Below are 27,500 nucleotides of genomic sequence, written 5' to 3' on the forward strand. Positions count from 1 at the left end.
AATACTCGATAATGTAAATTTGCACATCGTTAAAACAACAATCACGATATTATCGCAGACGATATATATCGGCCACCCCTAATATATACACACACACACACACACACACACATACACACATTTACACACACACACACAAACACACACACATTTACACACACATACAGACACACACACACACAAAAACACACACACACACACACACACACACACACACACACACACACACAAACAAACACAAACCTGTAATGCTGTTATGACAAAGCATTGGCATACTCATGCATACGTCTTCCTCCTCTCACTGGTCTTCTTCCTCTTCCTCTCATGCCCAATCTCTCTCCCTTAGGATAACTTCCAGAAACTCATGCAAATTCAATACAGCCTGAATGGTCATCATGAAATTGTCCAGCCAGGCAGGGTGAGTGTGTGTGTGTGTGTGTCTGTGTGTGACTGTGTGCATGTGTGTGTATGTGTGTGTGTGCGAGGGTGAGTGTGTGTGCGAGCGTGTATGTGTGTGTGTGTTGTGGTGGGGATTGGAGTGGGGGTTGTGTGTGTATATGACTGTGTGTGTGGTGTGTGGGTGTATATGTGGGTGTGTATGCATTGCATGCCTTTTGTGAGTGTCACCACGCGCCTGCAATAAAATGTGGTTTGTGTTTAAAAAGGCATGAGACAACCTTTAGTCACAACAAGTTTCTTCCGCTGGTCTCACAAGATCCTGTGTGATGTAATATCCTGTTCCCAGGTGTTCCTGAAAGAGGGCACACTAATGAAGCTCTCCAGGAAAGTCATGCAGCCGAGAATGTTCTTCCTGGTAAGAGCCACTCACCCACCCACCCACTCAAACTTAATCACAGCCTGGTACCTCTCAGCATCTCAGCATCACCACCCTCTACCGTTGGGCCCTTGAGCAAGGCACTTAACCCCGAGTTGCTATGGGGACAATGTAACAATGCCCTTGTAATATAGTTGATATATGTAAGTCACTTTGGAAAAAGCGTCTGCTAAAATAATAAATGTAATGTAATGTTATCTTGTTTCTCTACCTACATCAGTAGGACACGTGCCATGTAGACTATACAGTACAATCAATTGTTATAGTATTACCAATTATAATTGGTATAGTATTACATAATCAATTACCCATGAACACAACTGAAATTGTGCGTGTGTGTATGTGTCTTGTGTGTGTGTGTATGTGTCTTCTGTGTGTGTGTGTGTGTGTGTGTGTGTGTGTGTGTGTGTGTGTGTGCTGCGCGTGTGTGTGTGTGTGTGTGTGTGTGTGTGTGTGCGTGCGCGCGCGCGTGTGTGTGTATGTGTGCATTCGTACGTGCGTGTGTCATATTTTCAGTTTAATGACGCCCTGTTGTACACAACCCCAGTGCAGTCTGGCCAGTTTAAGCTCAACTGTATGCTCTCTCTCGCTGGCATGAAGGTAAGGATGTCTTACACACACACACACACACACACACACACACACTGATATGATACTCCCTCTTTCTTTCTCTCTCTCCTTTTCACCCAATGATTCATTCAGCCCCTCGAATGTTTACATAGTATACATACCATATCACCAGATAAGGCACATGAAAAAGAAACTGGTCACAACTGTGTGTGTGGTGTGTGTGTGTGTGTTTGTCTTTTCTCAGGTGAGTAAACCAAGCCAGGAGGCTTATCAGAATGAGCTGAACATTGAGAGTGTGGAGAGATCGTTTATCCTGTCAGCGAGGTAGGTTTAACACACATACACACAAACACACACACACACACACACACACACACACACACACACACACACACACACACACACACACACACACACAGTATGTTCCATTAATCTCTTGATAGTCTGCAGATGTTTTAAATCAGACAGACACACACACACAAGGCATCTTGTTCCTCCCCTGGTAAACTGCTTACTGTTTTATCTCTCCCTCTTTTCTCTTCTACCTCCGTCTGTTTTTCTTCATCATTTCATCATCATTGTTCATTTCTTTCTTTGTTTGATTCTTACCTGTATTTCTGTCATCTCCCTTCTATGGCTACTTAAGTTTTATTAACACCACACACACACACACACACACACACACACACATACATACATACATATATATATATATATATATATATATACAGGGTGCGATTTGTAGGGGGGGATGGTGAGGATTTCCCCCCCTCTGGTTTTCCTATCCCTACCTCTGCTAAATTATTTTTATCCCCGGTGGGGACAACATTTATCACCCTCTGCCCCTCATTGATTAATGCTACTTCATATAAGTAAAGCGCTGCAATGTGAGAACAGTCTAGTAGGCTAGCCTACATAATAATCTGACATCAGAAACGCACCGTCACCGTCAGCACTCATGCTGCTGACACAATGGCTGCGTGATAACTTAATTTGGCCTTGATCGTGCAGCACATTTCAGAATGTCGAGTGTGTAATCCATCATAAATGGCTAGTTACAATGGAAAAGTTAGCTGGACAAATGAAAGAAAACGAGAAGGATTCAGTGAAGCATAATAATGTTTTAGAACCTTCAAAATTAGAAAGCTGATGCAACTGAGATGGAGGACAACTGCACGAGAGTAGAACGTAGGCCTATTGTCGAAGGAACTTACATTAAATGAGGAGATATTTGCTGAATGTCACAAAAGTGTTACAGAAATTGCTTGGCATTGCTTATTCAATGGCTCTCTCTACCAAACACCTGTAGTTTGTGAAGGACTAACGAGAAAGCACTCGTTTGATAAAATCAGCCAGTAGGCTAGGCCTAGTAGACAAATAACTTTTTAGAAATAATCTGTACTGCAAAACTTAATGTTGGTGGGTATTTAAACTATCTAGCTGGTGTTTTAACAGCTGCAAGAAATAGAAGCTTCATGGTCTTTATGTTCTGGTTAAGAATTATTTTCATAAAACTTCAAATTGCCCTATAACTTTACTCTTCAAACTCTTCACTGCACTGTAGGCAATTAACTGACAGTATGATAGGCTATTTATTTTCTGTAGGCTACAATAAACACATTTATTTTTTCAACTTTTGCAATATTACGCACTTGGCTACTGAACGCAAATCAGCAGGGAGAGAATGCATCGTGAGCCTATGCAGCGTGTAGCGCAATGTGTAGGCTATTTGGTTACTAACTAACACTGTTAGCCAATTCACTAACTTAAGACTTCAGTGCCATCATATACAACGTTTTTTTACACAACAAAGACAGAAAGGATGGAGGCAGCAAAAGTAGAGGAGTCATTTCAGATGGGGCAAGAATAAGGTGAATTTGTATGCTTGTCAAAACGTAGTCCTACCCTGCTTTAGAGGAGCTGATCATCATACCAAGCACACTCGCTGTTTCAAGTCATAGACCACGGTAAACTAAAACTAAAATGTTACAAAGGTGGCAAAAATAATATAGGGTATTATAAGCCATGACATTACTAGGCTATGAATCAAATCGCACCCTGTATATGTATATATATATACACAATGCATCTACTAAACACACACTCACTCTCTCACACACACACACACACATACAATGCATCTACTACACACACACACACACACACACACACAGTGCATCGTTACTGTACAGCAAGCCTGTTACTGGCTTGATCCCTGCTGATTGGTTGTGTTGATGTTCACTTCTGATTGGCTACAGCTCTGCCACGGAGCGAGATGAGTGGCTAGAGGCCATCTCCAAGGCGATAGAGGACTACACCAGGAAGAAGATCACCTTCATCTCCAGTCGCAGCCAGGAAGAGGTGTGCACACACACAAACACATATGCACACACACACACACACACACACACACAAACCAACACATGTGCCCACACACACAAACACTCACATACACAGCCCAATAATAACAGTCCAACAATATGCCCATAGGGTAGAATTAACATGGTGGAGTATGCATATTACAAGAGGATGTAAAAGCCCTTTTACTTTGTAATAGTTTACAGTATACGTAGTTTGATATACATGTATTATCTTTTTTCCATTTATGCAATTTATGTGTGTTGATGTGTGTGTGTCTATGTGTTGGTGTATGTGTGTGTGTGCCTGTTTGTGTGTAATGTATATGTGTGTGTGTGTGTTTGTGTGTGTGTCTGTTAACAGAACGAGCGTACAGCTGGAGACGACAGTGACTTTCCTCTGGGCTCCAAAGCTCCTATCTGGATCCCGGATCTGCGCACCACTATGTGCATGATCTGCACCTGTGAGTTTACCCTCACCTGGAGAAGACACCACTGCCGCGCTTGCGGAAAGGTCAGTGTGTGTGTGTGTGTGTGTGTGTGAGTTTGTATTTATGTTTGATCCTAATTGGGTGTTATAGTCAAACCTACACACTATGTAAAGTCAATGAACAATGTTATTCTTGAAGTTCCGTGGTCATTTTTGTTATTCCATGCTTCATTATTGTATATTCTGATGTGTGTGTGTCGTGTTTGTGTGTGTGTGTGTGTGTGTGTGTGTGTTTGTGTGTTACAGGTTGTGTGCCAAGCCTGCTCCACTAATAAGTGCTACCTAGAGTACCTGAAACATCAGCCTGCACGAGTGTGTGACCACTGCTACGACAAACTACAACAAAAGAGTATGTGCTTTAGTTTTGCTGTCTACTGTTTTGGACTACTCTTGTCTTCCTCTCTCCCTGGCTCAATTTCACACACACACACACACACACACACACACACACACACACACACACACAGAATATGTCTTCTTCTCCTAATTTAAATGGCAGGCGAAGTGTATTTAGTCAATTTAATAACTAAGCAAAATCTATTTATTGATTCAATACCAGGAGCAAGATCTCATGCACAAACATCACTTAGTCAGCTCAATGGTAGCTGCAATGATAGCTTTAGGCAGGGATCACACTGGCCAGCGGCAAGCAGCAGGTTTCCTATGGTTCGGCAGCGGAACGGTGGCAGCGCTAGCATAACGCTAGCGTTGAACAAGCTGAGCAACGCGAGAGTTTTCAATTGTCAGTTTAGGAAAACCGTTTGTGTTACTTAGGAACGAGATAGAACTTATTATGGTCTGCGCGTTGTGTTGGGTTGCGTTACGCTTATCTCTGCCGCTTCGTTATTTCCAGTGTTCCGCCTTAGTTCACGCACGTTGGCCAATGAGCGTATTTACACTTTGCCCATCATTTAAATGAAGGCCCCTCTCCTCTTTCATCCTCTCTTTCTCTTCCTCTCTCACGTCTCTCTCTTCTCTCCTGTCGTCCTCTCTGAGCTCCCTTGTTCCTCTCCTCCCTCAGGTGATCACTCCGCGTCCTCCTCCATCTCCCCAGGTGGGCGGGTTGGCTCCAGCGCCTTCTCCTTCAGCCGCAAGCAGAAGAAAATCCCCTCCGCTCTTAAAGAGGTGACTCATTGTGTGTGTGGTTATGTGGTTATGGTATTTGGCAGACAATTTTGTCCAAAGCAACTTACAGCATATGAACACTACGTATTTAAACAGAATGGTTTCAAATGAAGAGTTTGGTTACAGAACGCTATATCCTCCATTTTAAATTTATTTTGTAAATGTATCATTTTTCAGTTTTTTGCAATTTTATTGATATTACCTGAAATACACAATTAAATATGACTAATGACTGAAAAATGACTAATTAATGTTTTTTTAAAAATGGAGATATAGTGTTTTGGAATCAGTCTCTTTAAACTATTACCGGTATGCTTCAATAAGCATAATAGTAATAAAACAGTAATATCAATAACAAAATATAAACATATAAACCAAAAGCGAATTAATTCATTACAAGTATGGTGAACCGAGGTCTTTAAACACTTCTTGAAAGTCCCAAAACTATCATTAGAATGCAGAACACTAGGCAGCTCATTCCCCCAACCAGGAACCACTGAGGAAAAGAGTCTTGATTGTGACCTCTTATACATCAGACCCTCATCAGACAACCGCAGTGAGCTGGATTGTGGAACTCAAGTAGCAAGGATAGTACTGGGATATAACACAGGCATTACTGAGTAATTTCTGATGGATAATACAGACATTAGTGAGATATTAGAGGCTTGAGTCAGATATTACTGACGCGGTCATCTTGTATTAGTCATGTGGACAAAATGTAAGGAATATTTATTACTGCAACATTACTCATAAAAAGCTGAGACATTAGTGAGATAGAATAAACTTTACTGAAATATAAGAGACTTTAGTCATATTTCAGTGACGTCAAAGAATGTCAGGAACGTAGTTTATCTGTGTATGAATGTACTGTATGTTGTGGGATCTTAAAAGGCCTTGTCATTGGATGTATGTCAAAACCAAATCGTTTCATAGCATTTCAAAAGGCAGGTTGGTCAGTGTCAGTCAGTGTGAATGTTGGAAGTTGAACTTCATCATCAGTTCTAAGAACCCTGCTGTTTATTTTACCCTCAAACTGTTTACTTTTGTTTTACCCTCAAACTGTTTTGTTTTCTTTTCCTTGCTCTCATGCATGTGTTGTTTCCGGCACCTTCCATTCCCCTGCAGGTATCTGCCAGTACGGAGAACTCCTCTATGAGTGGGTACCTGATGCGCTCGAAAGGCCACAAGAAGCCATGGAAGAGGCTGTGGTTTGTCATCAAGAACAAAGTCCTCTACACGTATGCTGCCAGTGAGGTTAGCGTCTATCTGGCTCTTTTAAAAGGTTTCGTTTTAACATTGGACTAAAAGGTACAAAATGTTTCGGTGTTCATCCAAATACCATCGTCAGTTATAGGCCTAATCAATGCTACAGGAAGTAACAATAGCATTCTTGTTATTGTTCTTGGCACGGACGGCCCTTTAGCCTAATGTCGGTGAAAACATGGGGCAACATTTTAAGCAATCACAGAACCAGTTCTGTGTGTTCTGATTTGGATGATCATAGACAGAGATAGATAGATATATACGTTATTGATCCCCAAGGGGAAAATTCAAGGTCCCAGTAGCTTAAGACATCACACACGACATACAGTACAACATAAACAGGATGATAAAATAACAAATCCACATGACTAATAAGGACAGTAAAAGATACTAAATCAAGGATCCACATGAATGTACTAAGGATGTATAAGCATGAGGCACTTGCAGTGACAAGGCAGGGACTGACTCTGACCCTGTGTTTCAGTATGCAGTGGTAAGGTGCTCTATGAGGTTTGTGTCATGGTGGTACATAACATTGTTATAGGAGGTCATGGAAGTGTAGAAGAGGGTGGAAAGGCAGATAGACTATGCAGAGAAGTCTATATCTCTTCTTCCCTTTAATGAAGCATTGAAGAGTTGCATGGCCCTGGGGACAAATTACTTCCTCAGTCTGTCAGTTGTGCATGACGGTGTGGTCTCCAGCTGGTCAAGCTCTTCTGCTTAATGATAGTGCTGTGGAGTGGATGTCAGTCATTAACACATGACAATTTGCATACTGATGATTAAAGTTCTCCAGAAAAATCATAATTGCCCAATATTGATGAGAATGATGCCTGAACAGCAATACTCAGGCACACTACTCAAATAGTTGCCTTGCGTATCATCAGTTTTACAGTCGTAAACCTCCCAAGAGAAGAGCCTTATGGCTTTCTTTAGCTAAGAGCTATTGGTCTCTTCTATTAAACGTATATGCAATATTGTGACTGAACTATGCACTTAGAATACCCCCATTATCTGATGTCTAGAGGGGTCGTATTATTTGTACCTTCGTTTGGGGTGTGACAATTAGTGGGGGGTGCTAATATTATGATGATTATGGTAATCCAGAGCCATTATTCTTTGACTTACAATTTCACAATAAGTTAGGAAACTGTGTCTGTGTATTTGTTTTGGCGTGCGTGTGTTTGTGTGTGCGTTCATGCATCCGCCAAGTGTTTGGTTTTGTGTGTGTGTCTATCTGCTAAGTATGTAATTTGGTGTGTGTGTGCGTGCATGTGTTTTGCAGGATGTTGCGGCACTAGAGAGTCAACCGCTGTTGGGATTCTTCCTTCGAGAGGAGAAGCAAGGCCCAGCTCAGAAGCTGCAGTTCAAACTCTACCACAAGAATACTCTCTACTACATCTTTAAAGCAGAGGATATCCCTACAGCACAGAGGTAAACAAATACACACACACACACGCACACTCACATTAGCTTTTCTCAGAGGCTCTTCATATGAACTCACATTATACAAGTACTAGAACCAGATGTGATAATGTGCAGTTCCTTAGAATCTGAATGATCTGTGAACCTGTGTACCTCACGTAAACATGAGTATTCATTCAGTTCATTCACCCTCATTTGTTTTTCTTTGTTTGTTGTTGATAGTCCAATCAGTGTCACCCTGATTTGTTTGTGTTTATGTTTTTTGTGCCTGAGCAGATGGATTGAGGCGTTCCAAGAGGCCATGATTCTTTGACCCCATCCTCTGATTGGTTGAGATTTTACCTCCTCAGCACCCCATTAGCTGTAAGGGTCATTCTCTCACAGGCTCTTCCTGTATTACACTCCACTAATAAGGCCAGATTCAGGAAGTACAGCTCCTGTGCAAGGCCTGATGGGACTTGTAGTACAATACCAGTGTTTGTCTCCAGATTTCTGTATAGACTGACATGTTCAAAGAATGGATTCCACCATGAAAAGAAACAGGACGAGGTGGCAGGACTCACTTCAGTCATGTCTATAAATGTCAATCACTGGAGAAAGCCAATCACAACATTACACATTTTTATCATAGATAATGGTTTAATACCATCCCACTTTGGTTTGCATGATATGAAGAAACTGTTACCCAATGAGAAAAAATGGTTTGTTTCAGTAAATACTCACAGTTTTATTTGCTTCATATTTATGAAGCCATGTTGGACGTACAACCCTTGAAGAAAATATCAGGGAAATGGGGTCTGTTTATGTTTGTGCCTGTATGTGTGTGTGTGTCTAGGAGAAATTGAGTGACTGTGTATGTGTGTGTTTATGTGTCGATGAGAAATAGATGGTGAGTCTGTGTGTGTTGTGTGTACAAGAAATAGTGGATGACTCTGTGTGTGTGTGTGTGTGTATGTGAGAGAGAGTGAGGACATGCTTTTGTGTGAGAGGCTGCTGGCCAGGGAACCAGGCCATTCCCCCGCACGGCTGACCAAGCTAGCTCAGTGACCCAGAAGGGAAGGGAGAGGGTGGGGTCGAGGAAAGGAGGAAGGAAAAGACTTTGGAAGAGGAAGAGAGAGGAAACAGCGAGGCACACAGATGTTCTCACTGAAACCCTTAATTTGCCCTCACTCACTCAGCAACAGAAAGAGAAAAATGACCCAAACAAGCCCCACCGCACAGTCACTTAGTATGGCAAAGAGGATACTGCCCTCAAAGTGTACACTACAAGTACACACTACAAGTATACACTTCAAGTGTACACTCACCACCTAGGAAGGGCAAAGGAGGAAAGCTTGCTGTCCTTTGGTGCAGGTGGAGCCGTCATGTAATGTCACGTCACTTGAGGGTCAGAGGTTAAGTGAGAGAGCGTCGGTAGGTGTCGCATCCGACTTGGCCTGTTGCCATGGACACTGAGAGGAGTAGCACATTGGGAGACATTTTTTTTTTTTGCAATGCACTGTGGGAGAAGCTCGCTATGGTGGACTGAGCAAATAGACAGGGAAAGAGTCTGTGATTCTGAAAACCAACATCGTTCAAATGTTTTTATTAGTGATTTTTTTTAATGGAATTTTACATTTGTGCCTCAAGCAAATGCTTTTTAAAAGAAAAAAACTAATGTATAGAAGGTCATACTGGAAAGAACTGGAAATACGAGTTGTATATACAGATTTTAACATGTGATATAGTATGTATTTAAAATTTGGAAGCCTGTAAAACAGGGTTTTTTATGTAATAGTGAATCTGAATGCTAGAATACTGTGCCTTTCTGTCTGTTCGAGTCAAACTTTTTTAAGACCCCACACTACACTAAGTTTGACATACCCCCACATAGATTCACCATACGATATTTACAGGATCAGCTTGCCTTGAGCATTTTCACACAGTTAAAGCTGTTATGAAGACATGTAACTCCTCATTTCACTTTTTGCAGTAATACTTTAAAGACGTTTACTATTGTGTTCATAGTGTTATCTCTATTTTTTTGTAATTTACCAGTTGTTAATGCTCATCAGAGGAGTTATTATTCGAGTTGTATGTTTACTGAGGCCTTTCTTACACTGTATAGCGACCTCTTGGTTTTATTTGCAATGCTCAGAGCAAGACCAGGCTAGCCTGTGAAAGACTATCCCGAGTTGAGGTTTAGTCTCTGAGAAAAAGAATCCACTTTGTCCTTTTGGGCATGGGATCTGTGTCATAAATTATCTCTCAAACTGTTGCAATTCAGGTGGCACAAATGCTTTATTAAATGAGCCGAACAGGTTATATGTATGCTCAAAGTCTGAGTAGGCCTACAAATAGAAAGCAAAACACAAAGGTTGAGTAATATAAAATAGTCTGGTCTTGCTCTCATTTGGTAAGGTTCTCAGCAAGTGTGTTCTGGGAGATTTATGCTAAAGCATTTAGCCTATATGTTCCACAGGTGTTTTTAACCATTCGTCTCTACTGAGTTTACCAGCACAAGTCAATGCAGTTAAGTGTTCAGTGCTAGTTTTTCTTCACAAATGTAAAGTGTACAATAATAATTTTTAAAAAGTAGACATGTCTCAGTTTCTTTCTTGGCAAATGAAACGTAGGCCTACATGATGCAGATTCTGTGAACAGCACCAAGGTTTTATGCATATAATGTAGATGAACCAGTAAAACGACAACTTGGTAACATACAGTCTTAGACAACTCAAAACACCACTTGTCAATACTGACTTGAGTTGTTGACATATTCAAGGTGTTATGTTTGTTGGTTGTGACCAGTAACGACCACAACTGCTCCGTGTGGCGTGTGCGCATCACGCACATTTCCTGCACGTTTTTTTTTAGTGCGCATGAGCAGTCTAATCTGTTTGGCGGAACAGGTCACGAACTCTGACCCGCCCCGAAGCTCAACTGGACACAATCATCAATTTACTCAAACATTCGCGGTGGAAGACAAAACGATAGCTGCCATATCGGTAAGCAACATGTTTTGCGATCTCAAGATAAATGCATAATCTGGGGTCATGCTGGCTGTTGGAGTTAGGTAGCCAAAGGTAAAAGTGCACTGCTAACCAAGAAGTAGCTAATGCTAGCATGTTCGCTAAGTAGCTAGCTAATTCGGGCATAGACACTGCTTCTTTCGAAAAGAATGCTCCATCTTAATAGCAGTTGATTGCATAGAACTATAAAACTAAAAGCATTATCGTAGGATGCATGCAACAACTAGGAGTTAAAACGCTTGATATATTCAGGATTGCCAGTGTACTAGCCAGCTAACAACACCATTTAGCTAGTTAGCCAGTAACGTATCCACTAACACGCCACGACAAAGTATGCACTCCTCGATTGAGGAAATGTTGCTGCTTACTAACTCAAGGACTCCTCAACATAGCCCCAAACACGCCACTGGAGTGTGAATGAAACCATTCGAATGCATTTTATAATAATCTTGTTAATGAATGCGCTATTCCGGCTCGGCCGCTGACGACTGCCTTCTTGCGCGTTAACCCTTCAGTGATGACCTTTCACCCGACAAGGAAATGCACGTTCTTTATCTTCCGTATCATGGGTTGTTTGTATTTATGTCTGTGTTACCCATATAAGTTAATAGTGAAGACTTAATTGACCCTTTTGATCTTGAATTCGTGTGATGACTCCACAGAAATCGACATAGTCATGCATACAGTGCGTACTGTATGTCTGAATGGAGGTAACGGGTAAACTTAAATGGTCGAGCTCATCCATGCAGTCGGCTGTAAGAGTCCGTTGAATTATGAATGACGCTCACTTACGCACGGATGAAAGTCACTGGCAGTGAATGGCTTTTTTTTGCGCGCGTGTTTGTGTTGCAATTGCAATTGCTATTGTGTCTGTCGAAGCGTTCTGTTTTCCCAAACGTGTCTGTGACCAATGTTTGTGTGTCACAGTTCGTCTGCATCGGATGGAGTGTAGTGTTTAGAGTACTACACAGGGGACATCATGGAGGGACAATCTCCCAGAATGCAGCTGGTGTCTGCTGAGGGTGGTCTGGAGCAGAGAATACAGGTACTAACAGACCACAAGCGTAATCCTGAGAGTTCAATTAAACCCCTCCAATGTCACACCACATTCCTCTTCCTACTACCCTCCTGTGTCTGTCACTTGTCTTCATTATAATGATGTTAACAGATATAAATGTATGCACGCATATAAATATATAGTCAACAGACTCAGAAATTCAAGAGGCACTTGTGTAATACACAGAACATAAATCATGTCACCTACAGTGTCTTTTTTATGAGAGTATATTTATGTTGGTATCATTCATACATTGGTTAATCCATTCAGTCTCATTCTCTCTCTCTCGCTCGCTCTCGCTCTCTCTCTCTCTCTCTCTCTCTCTCTCTCTCTCTTTCTCTTTCTCTCAGATTGTGACTGCGTATGACCAGTCCAACTCTGGCAAGCCACAGTATATCCTAGCCAACGTTGACAACTCCAACTTGGAGAAGCTCATTTTGACCAATTCGGAGGGGACCTCAGGAAAGGTCATTCTGGCATCAGCTGATGCGGCAGCAGCTGTCAATCACCTGCTCATGGCTTCACCTGACCTGGCTGGACAGCAGATCCAGGTGAGTCCCACAGCCCAGACGGAAGGCGAAGGCGACAATAGCCTCTCAATCATTTCATCAGTAGTCGTTCGATTATCTGTCAGGTCTTGTAACTTACACATATTTCAAATAAACACAGGAGAGATGTAAAATTCCTTGTGCTATAGACCCTTTCAAGAGACTTCCATTATCAGCATCATAGTTGGCCCCACAAGGCTTCCATTTTAACATTCCATATGTTATCTTAATGCAGAGGAAGTAGATTGGGAACCAAATAGAACGTTCAAGCATTGTTTTTGTTTTTAATGTTGAAAGGGTCTATATGTAGGGGCAGAGCCATATAAAGGTAGAGTTGCGACTCCATTGACGTTAATGTTCCATTTTTTTCCAACAATGGCAGCTAATGGAAGCCTCAAATAGTTCCCGGAAGTTAACAATTATTATACCATGGTCTAGGTTGAAAAGGGTGTTGTTTAAAAAGTGATATACTACACCTATAAAAAGACGTTCCGTTCGAATTGCCTGATGACAGTTCTAAATCACTGTGCTGGCTCAAACGCTAGTTGGTAACCAAGGCAGCATTGTGAACAATCAACTTATCAACATTCCATAGCGTTGCGATAAACAGCTAAAAAAACTAACGATTTTAGCTCTAAAACTCATTTAGTATTAATAATTGATTTCATATGTATTTATTTTGTAAGTGACCATGGTATAAACGGGATAATGCCCTTCGATGCGTCCATTATCAGAAATAAATGGACTTCTCGGAAGCAACCGTCCTCCACTTTGCGTCGGACAGTTCACGCCTCCGCGTCGTCCATTTATTTCTGATAATGGACACCTCGTTGGGCATTATCCCTTACATAATAGCAGCAGTGCAGTTACAGCAGTATAGACTGTTTGTAGCCAACATTTCAGACTCAGATTTACATTCCTTTGCCTCATCCGAATAATAATAATAATAACAGTAATAGTAGTAAAGTAATAGTAGGCTATCAATAGCCTAATTATAATAATAAACGATTTATGTATCGACTGACTTTTCTGCTGCTCAGTCTTTATCAGTTCCTCATCAAATAAATTAAAAAAGGGTAAAAGCCCAATAAATGTGCCACACGTAATAGCCGAATATAAGATAACCCTTGCCTATCCCATTTCAATTAGGCAGCACTACACCACCACAAACAAGCTGTCATTAAGTTTTTGCGTTTAGTAGGCCTACAATGACGTGACATTTCTTGGGCATTTAGCTTCACCATCATGTCAAGTTGTAACGTATGCGCAATGCTCATCTAGGCTATGGATTTAAGTGGCTTAAAGGCAGCAAAAGTGGGATATAGTGCAACTGCTTCCCCAAAACAATTCCTCCATAACTGTGTATTTAATCATTTGATATGTGGATAACTTTCAGTGGACTAAACAAAAGGTAAAGATTTTGTTATCACAAGGCTAGCTGGTTCGTTATATGGCGAAGCATATAGCCAACTTTGTTTGCAGCAGTGAAGCTGAGTTTGTTGTTAACATTATTGGTAACTGTCAGGGAATTTAACCCCAACATATAGATACAAGAACCACAACACGTAGTATGGCTTTGCCCACAAACTCTGGTACCAAGAGGAGAGCCTGCTAATGTAAGGAAGAATTCCTCACACCATCAGTCACCATCTATCTATCTATCTATCTATCTATCTATCTATCTTATCTCACCCACACACACACACAGCCAGGGTGCAGTTCCTGTCTGTCTGGGTGCACACTTAACTTGTACTCTCTGTTCTTTGAACTCAGCACAACAATATTTCTGCTTACACAAATGGTTATACAATGATAATAATAATTTCCTTACAGTGACGTAAATGTTTTTTCAGTTAGGAGCAGTAGCCTAGTTTTTTTTTTATGTTGCATTAATTTTCATTGGCAAAAGCTAGCCTAATATGCATGAGAACCTATATAGATTTGAGGGAGCTGCAGCTGTTAGCATCAGCACGGTCATATTAACACAGCAGGCACTTGCCCAGTGAAGGATCGTGTAAACCCCATCCCCAGAAACCAGTTTCAAACCAAGCTTGGCGTTTTGATATGATGCATGATCACTGATCAAATTGCTATTTTCTGACAGGATGAGCACAACCATGCAGGTTCTATGAATCTCAAGCTCTTTAGCCTAGCATCTTAATGCTGTATCCACAGCACGGTGAATGACAAACGGTGACAAAATGCTGTTGTTTATGAGTTCATAGCCTGGTTATTTATCAAGGACTATATCACGTTTTATATGTTATTATGATCACTCGCATCGCATTACCATGGGGTTACTGTGTAGGTAATGCTACGGTTAACTTAACATGCCCACCATTACACTGGAGAGATGTTAGAAAACTTTTAAACTTTTTTTTTTTATTCTCCCGAGACGCTACTTAAGGTAGTTCGCTCATTATCTCAGATCAGTGAGAAACTACCAGAGAAAACGTTGGGGAGAAAACTCAAACAAGTTAATGTTAGACTAGCTGTGTTACAGTTTCTCGTTGAAAAATTAAAATCTCAACGCTTTTGTAGGGGTATTCATAGGTGTTTTATTGAATTAGGCCTACTAAAATTTATACATAACTAAACAGTCAAGTGGAGTTCCATATAGTGAGACCTCATTCACAGAAGAACGACATCTGGCTCTGCCACCCGTACGCTCAGGGCAATCCAAACCTTTCTCATCTGTTGTTCCCCGTTGGTGGAACGCACTACCAGTTCCTACCAGAGCAGGAGCGTCCCTCTCTACCTTCAAAAAACTCCCGAAGACCCAGCTCTTCAGACAGCATCTCCACGTAGCACTACCTACAACTAGACTTGCTAATTCTAGCACTTACCACCTGAATAGAACTGACACTTGACTGTAGATAGATACTTTATTGATCCCCAAGGGGAAATTCAAGTATGTATAGAAGTAGCACTTACTGCTGCACTAACTTGTCGTTATTGTACTCTGTCTTGATTGTTTCCATTGTTGGGAGTCGCTTAGGGTTTAAAAAGCGTCAGCCAGATGTCATATAAAATAATGTAATATTCTACATTGCTTTGTGCAACTGCATTGAATGTATTGAAGTAGAAAATACTGATGAGGTTGTCTGTTCCCCAGTTTGTGACAGACAACTCCGAGCAGAATTCCAAGCCTGTCGTGGAGTACTGTGTTGTGTGTGGAGACAAGGCCACAGGTAACACACATAGATACACATTAAAATATTTAAGTAAATATTTATCGCATCCACATAAACACACAGACACATACATGTCCATAAACCAATACACAATAATACACAATTCAAAATGATTTATGTACATGCTCAGTTCTGCCTTTCTTCCTCTTCTCTCTCGTACCCTGTCTCTCTGTCTTTCTCTCTTGCTCTCCTTACCTCCCTTTCTCTCTCTCTGCCTCCCTCCCTCCCTCTCTCCTTCCCCCTCTCTCCCAGGTCGTCATTACGGCGCGGTGAGTTGTGAAGGCTGTAAGGGCTTCTTCAAGCGCAGCATCAGGAAGAACCTGGTCTACTCGTGCAGGGGCAGCGGCGACTGCGTCATCAACAAGCACCACCGCAACCGCTGCCAGTACTGCCGACTGCAGCGCTGCATCTCCTTCGGCATGAAGCAGGACTGTAAGTGAGGCGCGCACACACACATAAATATACACACACACACACACACACTGACTGTGTTATCAGCAAGAACCACTGCAACCGATGCCAGTACTGCCGACTGCAACGCTGCATCTCCTTCGGCACACACACACACACACACACACACCATCAACAAACACCATGGCAAACACTGCCAGTATAGCAGACTGCAGCGCTGCAGTACTGCTGCAAACACACAGACTGCAGGGTACGGATTCACGCATGTAAACGTGCACTCACGGTCATGCACACTGATGTGCTGGAGTCTTTCTCATTAATATTTAATGTGTGCTGCAAGCCTTTCCTTCATACTCCACCAGACTCAAGACCTCAGCCTCTAAAATTCAAATTGGTTCACTGTAATACACACACAAACACACACACACAGAGATTCATGCATAGTAACCTCAGAACCTTCCCACACACAATCTAGTCTGACAGTGTGGTGGTTGTGTGTGCAGCGGTGCAGTGTGAAAGGAAGCCAGTGGATGTGTCCAGGGAGAAACCTGCCAACTGTGCCGCCTCTACACAGAAGATCTACATCCGCAAGAACCTGTGCAGCCCCCTGGCAGCCCTGCCCACCTTTGAGTACGAAAAACAGAACAAGTACGTGTGTGTGAGAGAGAGAGACGGAGAGAGAAATCTTGTGTGGCTCCTGTATGTAAGTGTCTGACGGCTATAAGTAACAGCATGTTCTCTCCCCAGATCCTCCAGCTTACTGCTGAATATACAGCAGTCCATGTCCAAACTGGACAACAACATTCTCATCTCTACCTCCCCAGACAGGGTATGCACCAACACACACTACTCTCAGCCCACGTATCCATGACCAAAGTGCAATCTAATGGACATACAAGCATTATTGCTAGTAGACTAGTGAGGCTTCATACTCTCAGTAATAGGATGGAGCTTGGTGGTCTAGATACCACCAAGTCCTATACTCATATTATAATGACACTAGTTTGTGCTTATTCTTTTGATGTTTATTATTTATAATATAAATGTTATATTGTATAAATATCATATTGTATTTCAGAGTGACAGTTGCCAAGGAGATCTGGGTACGCTGGCTAATGTTGTGACATCGTTGGCCCACCTCAATGAGAGCAAAGAAATGAGTGACGGTAACACTGACCAATACGGAGTGGAGACCATGAGTAATGGGGATGACTCAATCGCAGACGAACACACCCAATCAGACGAACACAACTCCAATGACCTCAGCCGGTGAGGATGAATATTCATTTAAAACACACACACACACACACACACACACACACAGACACACAAAAACACAACTTAAACACAGTCAGTCCATTCTTCAAGTCTCCAACAGACAAATGCACACACAATCCCAAACACTCTGTCAACACTTTTCATTTTTTATTTTTGTGTGTGTATGTGTTCCCATTTGATCTACTTGTGAAATTGTTCATTTGAACTGTGTGTGTATGCTTCCTGCCTGTCTTTGACTCTCTCTCTGTGTGTGTGTGTGTGTGTGTCCATGTCCATCAGGGCGTTTGACACCCTGGCTAAAGTGCTGCGCTCAGAACAGCGTAGCGAGGAGATGGGGGTCGATTCCAACATGGCGGGCGCGGATGAGTCGGGCACCCTGCTGGACCTGCAGGGTCCACTCCTGTCTGACTGCCACATCCCTTTCAAGGTGAGACCACCCCGCATGGAAATACCCAGCATGCACTGGTTGACAGAAAAATTTTTTTTACTGTTCATGTAAATGTAATTTTTAGAGACTTAAGCACTTTGACATCTAACTACCTATAGTCTACCTATAGTCAGTCTGCTAGAATTGAAGTGTGTTTGTTAGTAATGCGTGTGTGTGTATGTGTGTGTGTAGCTAATGATGCCGCTCCCTGTGCCTGAGTTTCTGACTGTGAACTACATCTGTGAGTCTGCGTCTCGTCTCCTCTTCCTGTCTATGCACTGGGCACGCTCCATACCAGCCTTCCAGGCCCTGGGGTGAGTCTCTGTCTCTCTCACACTCACACACACACACAGAGGATACACACATACACTATCAGTGGTCACAGCTACTCATTTATACAAATAAGTAGCTGTGTCCAAATTGTTGACTGGTAGTGTACATGCTGCACATGGGACACACACACACACACTCACACAGAACACACATACATAAACACCCACACCACACGATACTTAGACACATGAACCACACCACACAAGGGATGCTTAGCCTAATTTCTTTCTCTCTCTCTCTCTCTCTCTCTCTCTCTCTCTCTCTCTCTCTGGTGATAGAATATGCTTGATAATCTGTACTTCATTTGCTTACTTGATATGTGTGTATTTGTACACACATTTTAGGTTTGTGATGTTTCAATAAAGTAATGTTAAATATCCTCCTCTCTCTCCCGACACGCTTAGCTCAGAGAATGGCATCATGTTGATGAAGGCGTGCTGGAATGAGCTCTTTGCTCTGAGTCTGGCGCAGTGTTCCGACGTCATGGACGTCTCCTCCGTCCTCACCACCATCGTCCAGCACTTAGAGACCAACCTCAGTGAAGGTGTGTGTGTGTGTGTAAATGCAGGAATGCACTCCTTGAGTTGAACGTCTTTGAAACTCAGAGGAAGGCTTAATGAAGGCTTAAAGGAATTATCCGGAGTAAAATGCACTTTAGATCAATTTACGGATGATTGGGAGTACATACGTTGAGTTGACATCAAAATCATGTCATTCGGATGTGTTTGAGAAAGTTCGATTTTACGTTTTTAGTCAAAACTTCGTTAGCCTGGAAGTGACCAGGGCATGTCATTTCGCCGCTACAAAACGCTATTTTTATACCTCTTCTACAGTTCCAAACAACATTACACTTACGTGGTAGTGAGTAGAGGGTCCCTAAAACCAAACAGAAGTATCCCGAGGTCTTTATGTGGTCGTATAGAGAGTCCAGAATGAATTTCATCAAGCCAGTACCTTTCTGGAAATGTTGCTGCTGCAGCTGGCATCTTTAGGGGAAAGTCTGTAGGAGTCGATTGCCGAGTGTGGAGTAACACGCTCTGGAAATTCACAATTTCGTCGCCGTTAAAAAAAAACTAAAAAAAAAAACATAGTCCAGTATTTCTTTCGAAATTGAAATGAAGTTGTATGCAACAGCAAACCCTAGCTTACTAACAGGTTGGAATTTTTAAATGTCACGTCACGTGACGTGATGCAATCGACTTTTACGGACTTTCCCCTAAAAATGCGTGTGACACATCCGAATGACATGATTTTGATGTCAACTCAACGTATGTACTCCCAATCATCCGTAAATTGATCTAAAGTGCATTTTACTCCGGATAATTCCTTTAATGGGGAAAATTAGGAAAATTAGTTTTTGTATGACTAGGGAGATATGTAGTCTATATATAATTAAGTGTTTGTGTGTGCAGAAAAGCTTTCTGCGGAGCGTGTGAAGGAGGTGATGGAGCACATCTGGAGGCTTCAAGAATTTTGCAACAGCATGAACAAAGTGGAGCCGGACGCACAAGAGTACGCCTACCTCAAAGCCATCACGCTCTTCAGCCCTGGTGAGGAACAGAGTGTGTGGTGTTGTCGTGTCAGATATTCAGACTCGGGCCAGAAATTAAGGCCAAATATCTTGCCCACAACGTAACAAAAATACACCATTTTAAGTGCTGAAGTCAAAAACATAAACCAGAAAAGAAGACTCAAGAGTTCTGTGCAAAATTCCTTTAATGTCTACATAGCGCAAAGCCTGAGTGGACCGCACGATCGCACAATTGTCGAACACAAAAACATAAGCTCTATTTCAAGTATGTGTCTGTGTATGTCTGTCTGTGGACGTGTGCATGTGCACACATATGTCCCTGCCTATACCCATATATAAGAGAGAGAGAATGAGAATGAGAATGAGAATGAGAATGCATGTGACAACAACTACAAAGGAAGTACGAAGACTGTACATCAAAATAGACCTAATTCAGGCACTAACTCGTCATAATGGATGATCCTATTTTAATACATATTTCTTAATCAAGCTTTGGTTGCGTTGCATCTTTGTTTTCAGATCACGCAGGTGTGGACTGCTTTGCTCACATTGAGAGCTTCCAGGAGAAGGCCTATATGGAGCTACAGGACTACATCACGAGGGAGTACCCAGATGACACATACCGGTGAGACACACACACTCTGCATCTTTACCAACCACCATGGCCCAGGAAACGGAAACTTTCTCATGGTCACTATAAACTCAAAACCCCATAGGGGACATGGACATATTTTATAATTACTATTGCTTTATGTTTCTTGGGCATACTTTATCAAGCTCACCAGAAAGTTTCTGGTGTGCAAGCAAAACTTTCTCATGCTCACCATGTCCCTTTAGAGGCTATGCAGATTATGCAAAAGATATTTTGCAGTGCCTTAGTTGTTAGAGCAAGATGTATGAGAGTTATAGGTTTGAAGCCTTCGACACCATGGAAAGTATTTGTATGTCTGTAAAATAGTAATCGCACCACGCATGTTTGAATGTCATTTTCGATGCTACTGAAATGCTAAATGCCTTTTAACTTAAATGTTTGTCTGTGTGTGTGTCAGGTTGTCAAGGTTGCTTCTGCGGCTGCCTGCGTTGCGTCTGATGAGCGCGTGTGTGACTGAGGAGCTCTTCTTCACCGGCCTCATCGGTAACGTTCAGATCGACAGCATCATCCCCTATATCCTCAAGATGGAGTCCACCGACTACAACAGCCAGCCAGTCGGCGTCAGCGAATAAACCTGCCAACCCGCCAATCAGGACGAGTGAATTACCCTAGCCAACCAATCAGGGTGGACAGGGAACCCCAGCTAGCCTATAAGGCCAAGCGATTAACTCCAGTCAAACAATCTGGACATGCTTTAGGGGTTTGCAGACGTATAAAGCTTTGCGGATTGAGATCCCTACTCTGTGGTCTCCACAGAACAAGATAAGCATGTTTGATGTTCCGTTCAGAATGTTGTATGGCTTAAGCTGGTTAATACAAGTGTCCCAGATCAACTTCATTAAGATGGACAGTTTTCATCCCCCAAACAGAAATGTACACCGGCATGCACGTACAGGTGCAGAGTTCAAGGAATGATGAGACCTTACAATACAGACGTGGATTGTCTTTGTTATACTTTTGTTTTCTTTGTTTCATGTGGCATTGTGGTCTTTGTATAATGGGATGAGAAGAAGAAGCATTTTCTGTAGGTTTTTCTCATCATGCTTTCAGTGGAGGCATCAGTTTCTTGGCTGATAATTAGTTATGTTAATGTATGGATGGAGATTAATTATTCTTTATCCCTTTATCTGTAAAACTGTGCTCTATCAATTGACAGTACTGTGTACTGTTGTGTAAATATTATATGTATGTACATAAAAGAAATGTCAAAAGTGTATTTTGTAGTCCTCATTTGTGTCGTACACCAGTGGTTCTTAAAACTGGGGGTCACCAAACATATCGGAGGGTTACAAAATTATTTGCATTTTCCTAAAGGTTTTTAGACCAACTGTTTTAAAAACTGGGATCTTCAGTAGCCCTAGATGTAGGCTTCCAATTCAGTTTTTACATAATGTTCCACAGAAAGTATACACTGTTATACTTAGTTATACATTGGATGAGTGCTAGTTATCCTTTGGATGTAATAAATCAGGTTGTCAAAGGCTGCCATTGACGTGGTGTTGACAGCCTACCTGAGAGAAAACTTGTTCTGCCTCTGCTTCCAATGTAGCCTGGCGGGCCATCCTAAATTAATTTGCCGCTGCTAGGGTGCGTCTAGATTTCTAGGCTACTTCCAATGCACATTTCGAAACAAAATTTCGCCTGTTGGAGAGAAGGGTTCGCGAGACTTGGCCCATGTTTTTTGGGGGGTCGCCAGACTGTCGTACACGACGACAACACTGTTAGGGGGAACTAAAGCACGTTGATTGGTGTTGCCACGGAACATTGAGTGGTGCACAGCAGTTTCCGTCGAAAATGGCGGAGTACGTTCATGTTTTTCGAAGGGCTTTAGGCCAGTTGGGAGGTCATGGGGGTCTTCGTGGATTGCTTGTGCAGTTTTTCAGGTGTGTAATAAGACAATAAATTGCCTCATGCCCACAGAAGGCACTGCTATATTTTTAATGTCTTTGGAAATTAGGGTAAACAAACTGTGACCTCAACAGAGCTAGCATAACTTGCTAGCTGACATTACTTGATGTTCCACACTGGCGTATATGTGAGCTGCTGTTAATATGTTTTCCCTCAGGAAATTCGCCACATTACTAACATTATACTACTCTCTTTTTCAAGGGTTAACGACGTGAAAACTGGAGCACTGGTTGGGATTGACAAGTATGGAAACAAGTATTTCGAGGACAATCGTTACTTCTTTGGTAGGAATCTATCATAGCCTCTGTGAACTTAACATTACTGTAACGCTAATGTCCCTATCATACTTAGCTACCGGTTTATTGGGGTACCGTATATTTGCGTTGAAGTAACGTTAACAATATTTCAGTATCAAAGTATGATTCTTCCGACATTAGGACCCAGTTGGATCAGTGTAAGCGAGGCCCTTTCAGTCTCGTTTCAGTGCATTCAGAAACACGGTCTCCACCATCCAGTATCCTCTGTTGTCTTATTGCTTGGCCCTAATTGTACATGTGATGAATACGCAGTTGATCTATTCCAGACTGAGACTAACCATTTTGGTATGTATAATGTCAGGTCGGCATCGCTGGGTGGTCTACACCACAGAGATGAACGGAAAGAACACCATGTGGGAAGTGGATGGGAGCATGGTGCCTTCGGAATGGTAACTATACCTTTAAGCTTTGTCAGAAACACCCCCTTTTCCCCCTTGTCATGATATCACACAGCTGTTATTTACAGATGTGGAGAGATTAACTTAAATGACATCCCACTCCAAATCCATAGGCATTGATATACAGCTTTGCAGCTATAACAGCTTCTTCTCATCTCAGAAAGCTTGCCACAATATTTTTGATGATCTGTAGGTCCAGGAAGACATTGTTTTGTGAGTTTGGTGTGTAAGAAGCCACAGAGAACAGGTTTCCATGTTATCAAACACCTTTGGTTGGAAGAGTGTCCAAGAGTGCCTGACCACACAAATACTATTCTGAATGAATGGGCAAAAATGTTAAAAGAATCTAGTTGAAACCCCAAGCTCCAAAGGGGAGGCCACCTCAATATATCTACACAATACCTTTTTAAGAGAGGATTTAGAGAAGGGATGTTATTGGGTGTAATAGCATGCATCCCAATACGTTTGTCTATATATAGTATACTGGTGGAAAACTGCCTCCAGAAAGGGAAAGTCCTACCACACATTTTTCCCCAACCATTCACTAAGCCAGCTGATTCTAACAAACACAACTCTTCACCCACCAGATGAGCAAATTACATGTACATTTATTCTTTTAGCTGAAGCTTTTTATCAAAAGTTACTTCCAAGTCCCAGCATCCAAGCACCAGTGCAAATGAGGCGTTGGAGCAATAATAAATGCTATCTTTTAGTACTACCTTTATATATGGTACAAGATAACCAGTGAACAACGGTGCAGTTTAACGTTGACAACCAGAAAGTAATCAAAAGACATAGGCATAGTAGTGTGGGGGGAAAAAACTTTCTCAGACTAAGGCATGTTAGAAGTGTCAGGAGAGGTGGGTCTTCATCTTATGGAGAAGCACTCTCCTGCTCTGGTAGTGATTGGTAACTCCTTCCACGTTTGTGAACAACAAACAAGAATAGTCTTGTTTTCCAAGACTTGGACTAGTCTTGGTGTGTATGGGCATCGGTGCCAGGCAACATTCCCTGGAGCAGTGAAGGGTGTTCAAGTAAGTTAATGAGTGCAGACCCATAATTAGTGAAATCATACAGGTAGAACCAGTTCATCGTAGGACTGTACTTTCTGAAGCCACAGTTTTCCCCCTCTGGATTTTATATTGTGAGTTGTGATTGAGACAACCCTAAACCTAGATGTCAATGCAGGTTCCTTTCCATGGGAAGAGAAGTTTAAAAGGAATGCTCAAAACTTTTATACACTTACAAGCTGCTTGTTATTTATTATTTGTATTATTGTATTATTTATTTATTTATTTATTATTTTGAATATCTGGTTAATCTGTGTTGTATTCTGCCCTTGTCCATCTTCATTAAGATTAGAAAGGCTGGGACCACTTTCAGTCCAACTCTCCGACAGTGAAATCGCTTTGAAAATCGTATGGTTGAAGGCCGGCTTCATTAGATTAGAAAACACATCACAGCAGTATTCAAAGGCTTAACCAATAATCCTTATGTCTCCACCCTCCCCCCATTTTGACACTAAGGCATCGCTGGCTCCACTCCATGACTGATGATCCGCCGACCACACACCCTCCTGTTCCCAAGAAGTTCCTTGCTGAAGTGCACCAGTTCAACGTGAGCGGCTCCGCAGCCCAGTACGTGCCGTTTTCCACAACCCGGAAGAAGATCCACGAATGGGTTCCCCCAAAGGCTGGGAGTCAGTAACTTCTGCCCCCTCTCTGTATATTGTCATTGTAATTACCTGTTTAGAGATCTATTAATAAATTAAACAAACGTACAAAAACGACATTGTTTGAGATCCGTTTTGTTTGTGTGTGTGGTGTGTGTGTGTGTGTGTGTGTGTGTATATTAGAGGGGTTTTGGTGTTTGCTGGCCCTGTAAAGCAGTGATATGGACCGTTACAGTCAGGGTTTTTTAGTTAGTAGCCCAGTCATACACACTTGTATCACATCCTTTGCTAGTATGTAAGTAAACTCATTCTTTGCCTGTAATGATTACCGGTAGTCTTGGTAGTCATTCTATTTTCCATGCCACTTGAAACTGCATTGTCTGGTGTCTTGAGTATATTGGTCATTTGTCTCAGTCTTTTGTCTGTGTAAGTCTATTGGGTGTGTCTTTGGGTGTGTGTGTGTGTGTGTGAGAGAGAGGGAGAGAGAGAGCAACCACTCTTATTTAGGGACATTGAACGGAGCCACAGTATTTCACAGGGGAGTGTGTGCTGACTGCGTCAGATGACCATGGGATTAGTGTGTGTGCAGTGTATGTGTGTGAGAGATAGAGATCAGTAGGTGTTTGCTGTAGGTTGGGCAAGTGTGCCGGCTCCTAGGACACGGTTTCTTTGAAAGGACAAGCTGGGGAGGTAGGCCATCATGACTGGTAAGATTGCTGTACTAATTAAAAGAACACTTATGTGTCCTACTAAATTTGGAGTATACAGAATGTTTTAATAAAACAATGATGTGTTAGATCCCTGCTTTCATAGGAATACACAGGAGAGTTATGTAATAGTAAGATGGAATGAATTCCTTTGGGATTGTAAAAGGTTCTGTCTGGTGGCTACCCTAATGAATTAGTGTACGATTACGTCTGATCTTTGTGACCAATTTTGAAAGTTAGAGATATAAGGCTTGAAGTTGTTAAGAATGTCTAAGTCTAAGAGATATTTGTTTAATATGTGTGTTTGTGTTTCCACTCATATCTCAGATGTGTTGATTTATTAAATGAGGAGGTTTACACTTGCAACCCTCTTTGAACGGCGAGGAAGTGAGGTAAGCGACCATTCCCAAATTTTAACCTCCAAATTTTAACTTCCTCCCTTTGCTTTGATGCTTGAAAAGCTCACCAAGGCGTATCAACTATTTGTGGCATTTTTTTGTGAAAATGTTTTTTAACCTAAGACATTCAGCACCGTGTTGAATTGAACTGACATTCAACAGTTCAGCATTGATTTATTTGTTTATTTTCAATTACAGCAATGCCTTTATGTTGTTGCTTAAAATGACCACTAGGGGGAAGCGTTGACTGTTTTTTCCTTCTGGTTAATTTAGGGCGCAATCCTGCTGCCAGAGCAGCGGCCCTGTTCTGAATCTGATTATGTAAAACAGCAGCATAGCTGAATGCCCAGACATACTGATGCAATGCTATATGACTTAACGCTGCACAGAATGCACCACACTAGAGTATGTAGGCTACACTCCAGCTGAATGAAACAGACTCCTAGCATATTCCTTTTCTTAGCCTAATTCAGTACTTTACAGTCCAAGTCAGAGATGTTTGATATGCTACAATGCATCCAATATGCGGCTGATGCTGAAGAATAATGTATAGATGTGATGGAATGAAAAGAATGTGAGAGTGAGTTGTTCAAGGGCATTGTTATCAGATATAGAGTTTTGGCTCCAACTCTGAAACTCAATTGCATGCACACACAAACACACACACAGAATCTCAGCAGGCCTCCTTATTAATAATCCTACACACACACTTGCTGTGGTGTGGATACATATTCATGGCATGCAAATTGACAGTTTTACACACAAACTCTTTCTCTCTCTCACACTGACACACACACACACACACACACACACACACCTGTTATTAGAGGGCGGTGTTGGGAAGGTTACTTTTCAAATGTATTCCACTACAGATTACTGAATACATAAAATGTTTTTTTGTAACATATTCCGATAGAACACTCAAAGTGAGTAACATATTTTGAATACGTTGTATTATATGTTATTAGCTGTGGATGAAACAGTTATGTGAAGTTGGAAGACTCATAGTGTCAACAACAACCCACAACCTGCTTTATAGTGAGGATGGATTGATATACAGTATAAGCTATGTGCTATACGAAACACCATGTAAAAGAAGAATAGAGATGTTTCGTCTGCACATAGGCTAAAAGGCTACCACATCCCAAACACAGTATACACAGTTTTTTAATGAATTTCAACAGCATAAGGGGAGTTACATTAGCCTTGTTGACACCAGACCCTTCTCAATTGAGAGTGGTACAGTTCCACTGAAATTACTTGGGAAAACAAAAAAAAAAAAAAAAATGATTTATGAAAATGCATTAAAATGGTGGATATACAGTTTTGGGAAAGAGCTCTTCACATGTATTTAGTTAATCCCCAACACTGTTGGAGGGTGAAGGGCAGAGGGCGGATCATCCAGAGTGCTATCTGCCTGTGGCATGTGTTTGCATTGATAGTTGATAAAAATCTATGTTTACTGATAAGATCACATGTGTGAGCACATGCATTCGTGTGTTGCCTGAGGGAGAGCGTGTTGCCGCACACGCAGTGTCATGAGTTCATGTTTGTGTGTAACTTCGTGTTTGTGCGTAACTTCGTGTTTGTGCA

At 41.8% G+C, this 27,500-nt stretch overlaps 4 protein-coding genes across 5 annotated transcripts in view; all 4 read left to right on the forward strand.

Annotated features, from left to right (window-relative positions):
- Positions 1 to 10,642, forward strand: part of fgd6 (FYVE, RhoGEF and PH domain containing 6) — a 27,057-nt gene extending 16,415 nt beyond the window's left edge. Inside the window, 11 exon segments of the mRNA XM_048267615.1 lie at positions 347 to 418; positions 746 to 814; positions 1,352 to 1,435; positions 1,650 to 1,729; positions 3,664 to 3,766; positions 4,127 to 4,276; positions 4,499 to 4,601; positions 5,274 to 5,377; positions 6,503 to 6,631; positions 7,926 to 8,074; positions 8,342 to 10,642. Coding sequence (XP_048123572.1) covers positions 347 to 418; positions 746 to 814; positions 1,352 to 1,435; positions 1,650 to 1,729; positions 3,664 to 3,766; positions 4,127 to 4,276; positions 4,499 to 4,601; positions 5,274 to 5,377; positions 6,503 to 6,631; positions 7,926 to 8,074; positions 8,342 to 8,378 — 1,080 coding nt within the window. The 3' untranslated portion in view covers positions 8,379 to 10,642.
- Positions 10,643 to 10,928: 286 nt separating this feature from the next.
- On the forward strand, positions 10,929 to 21,721 carry nr2c1 (nuclear receptor subfamily 2, group C, member 1). 2 transcript variants are annotated; one of them, XM_048267290.1, is made up of 14 exons: positions 10,929 to 11,052; positions 12,004 to 12,121; positions 12,484 to 12,684; positions 15,797 to 15,872; positions 16,128 to 16,307; positions 16,790 to 16,934; positions 17,034 to 17,115; positions 17,365 to 17,555; positions 17,844 to 17,991; positions 18,184 to 18,305; positions 18,729 to 18,868; positions 19,737 to 19,874; positions 20,375 to 20,480; positions 20,905 to 21,721. In XM_048267290.1, exons 2-14 carry the CDS (start codon positions 12,056 to 12,058, stop codon positions 21,077 to 21,079), a joined length of 1,770 nt encoding a protein of 589 aa, XP_048123247.1. In that variant the 5' UTR covers positions 10,929 to 11,052; positions 12,004 to 12,055; the 3' UTR covers positions 21,080 to 21,721. The 2 variants fall into 2 exon arrangements, with proteins under 2 accessions (XP_048123247.1, XP_048123246.1); XM_048267289.1 differs by lacking the exon at positions 10,929 to 11,052 and adding an exon at positions 11,552 to 11,786.
- Positions 21,722 to 22,246: 525 nt separating this feature from the next.
- Positions 22,247 to 24,919, forward strand: ndufa12 (NADH:ubiquinone oxidoreductase subunit A12). The gene is made up of 4 exons (XM_048268074.1): positions 22,247 to 22,390; positions 22,617 to 22,699; positions 23,034 to 23,121; positions 24,657 to 24,919. Exons 1-4 carry the CDS (start codon positions 22,302 to 22,304, stop codon positions 24,835 to 24,837), a joined length of 441 nt encoding a protein of 146 aa, XP_048124031.1. The 5' UTR covers positions 22,247 to 22,301; the 3' UTR covers positions 24,838 to 24,919.
- A 443-nt stretch (positions 24,920 to 25,362) lies between these two features.
- Positions 25,363 to 27,500, forward strand: part of tmcc3 (transmembrane and coiled-coil domain family 3) — a 34,244-nt gene continuing 32,106 nt past the window's right edge. The window contains exons 1-2 of the mRNA XM_048268076.1: positions 25,363 to 25,509; positions 25,837 to 25,901. Of these exons, the coding sequence (XP_048124033.1) occupies positions 25,854 to 25,901 (48 nt within the window). The 5' untranslated portion in view covers positions 25,363 to 25,509; positions 25,837 to 25,853. The remainder of the gene's footprint in view (positions 25,510 to 25,836; positions 25,902 to 27,500) is intronic.

Source organism: Alosa alosa, chromosome 17, assembly GCF_017589495.1.
Source record: "Alosa alosa isolate M-15738 ecotype Scorff River chromosome 17, AALO_Geno_1.1, whole genome shotgun sequence".
In the NCBI taxonomy this organism is placed as follows: domain Eukaryota; kingdom Metazoa; phylum Chordata; class Actinopteri; order Clupeiformes; family Clupeidae; genus Alosa; species Alosa alosa.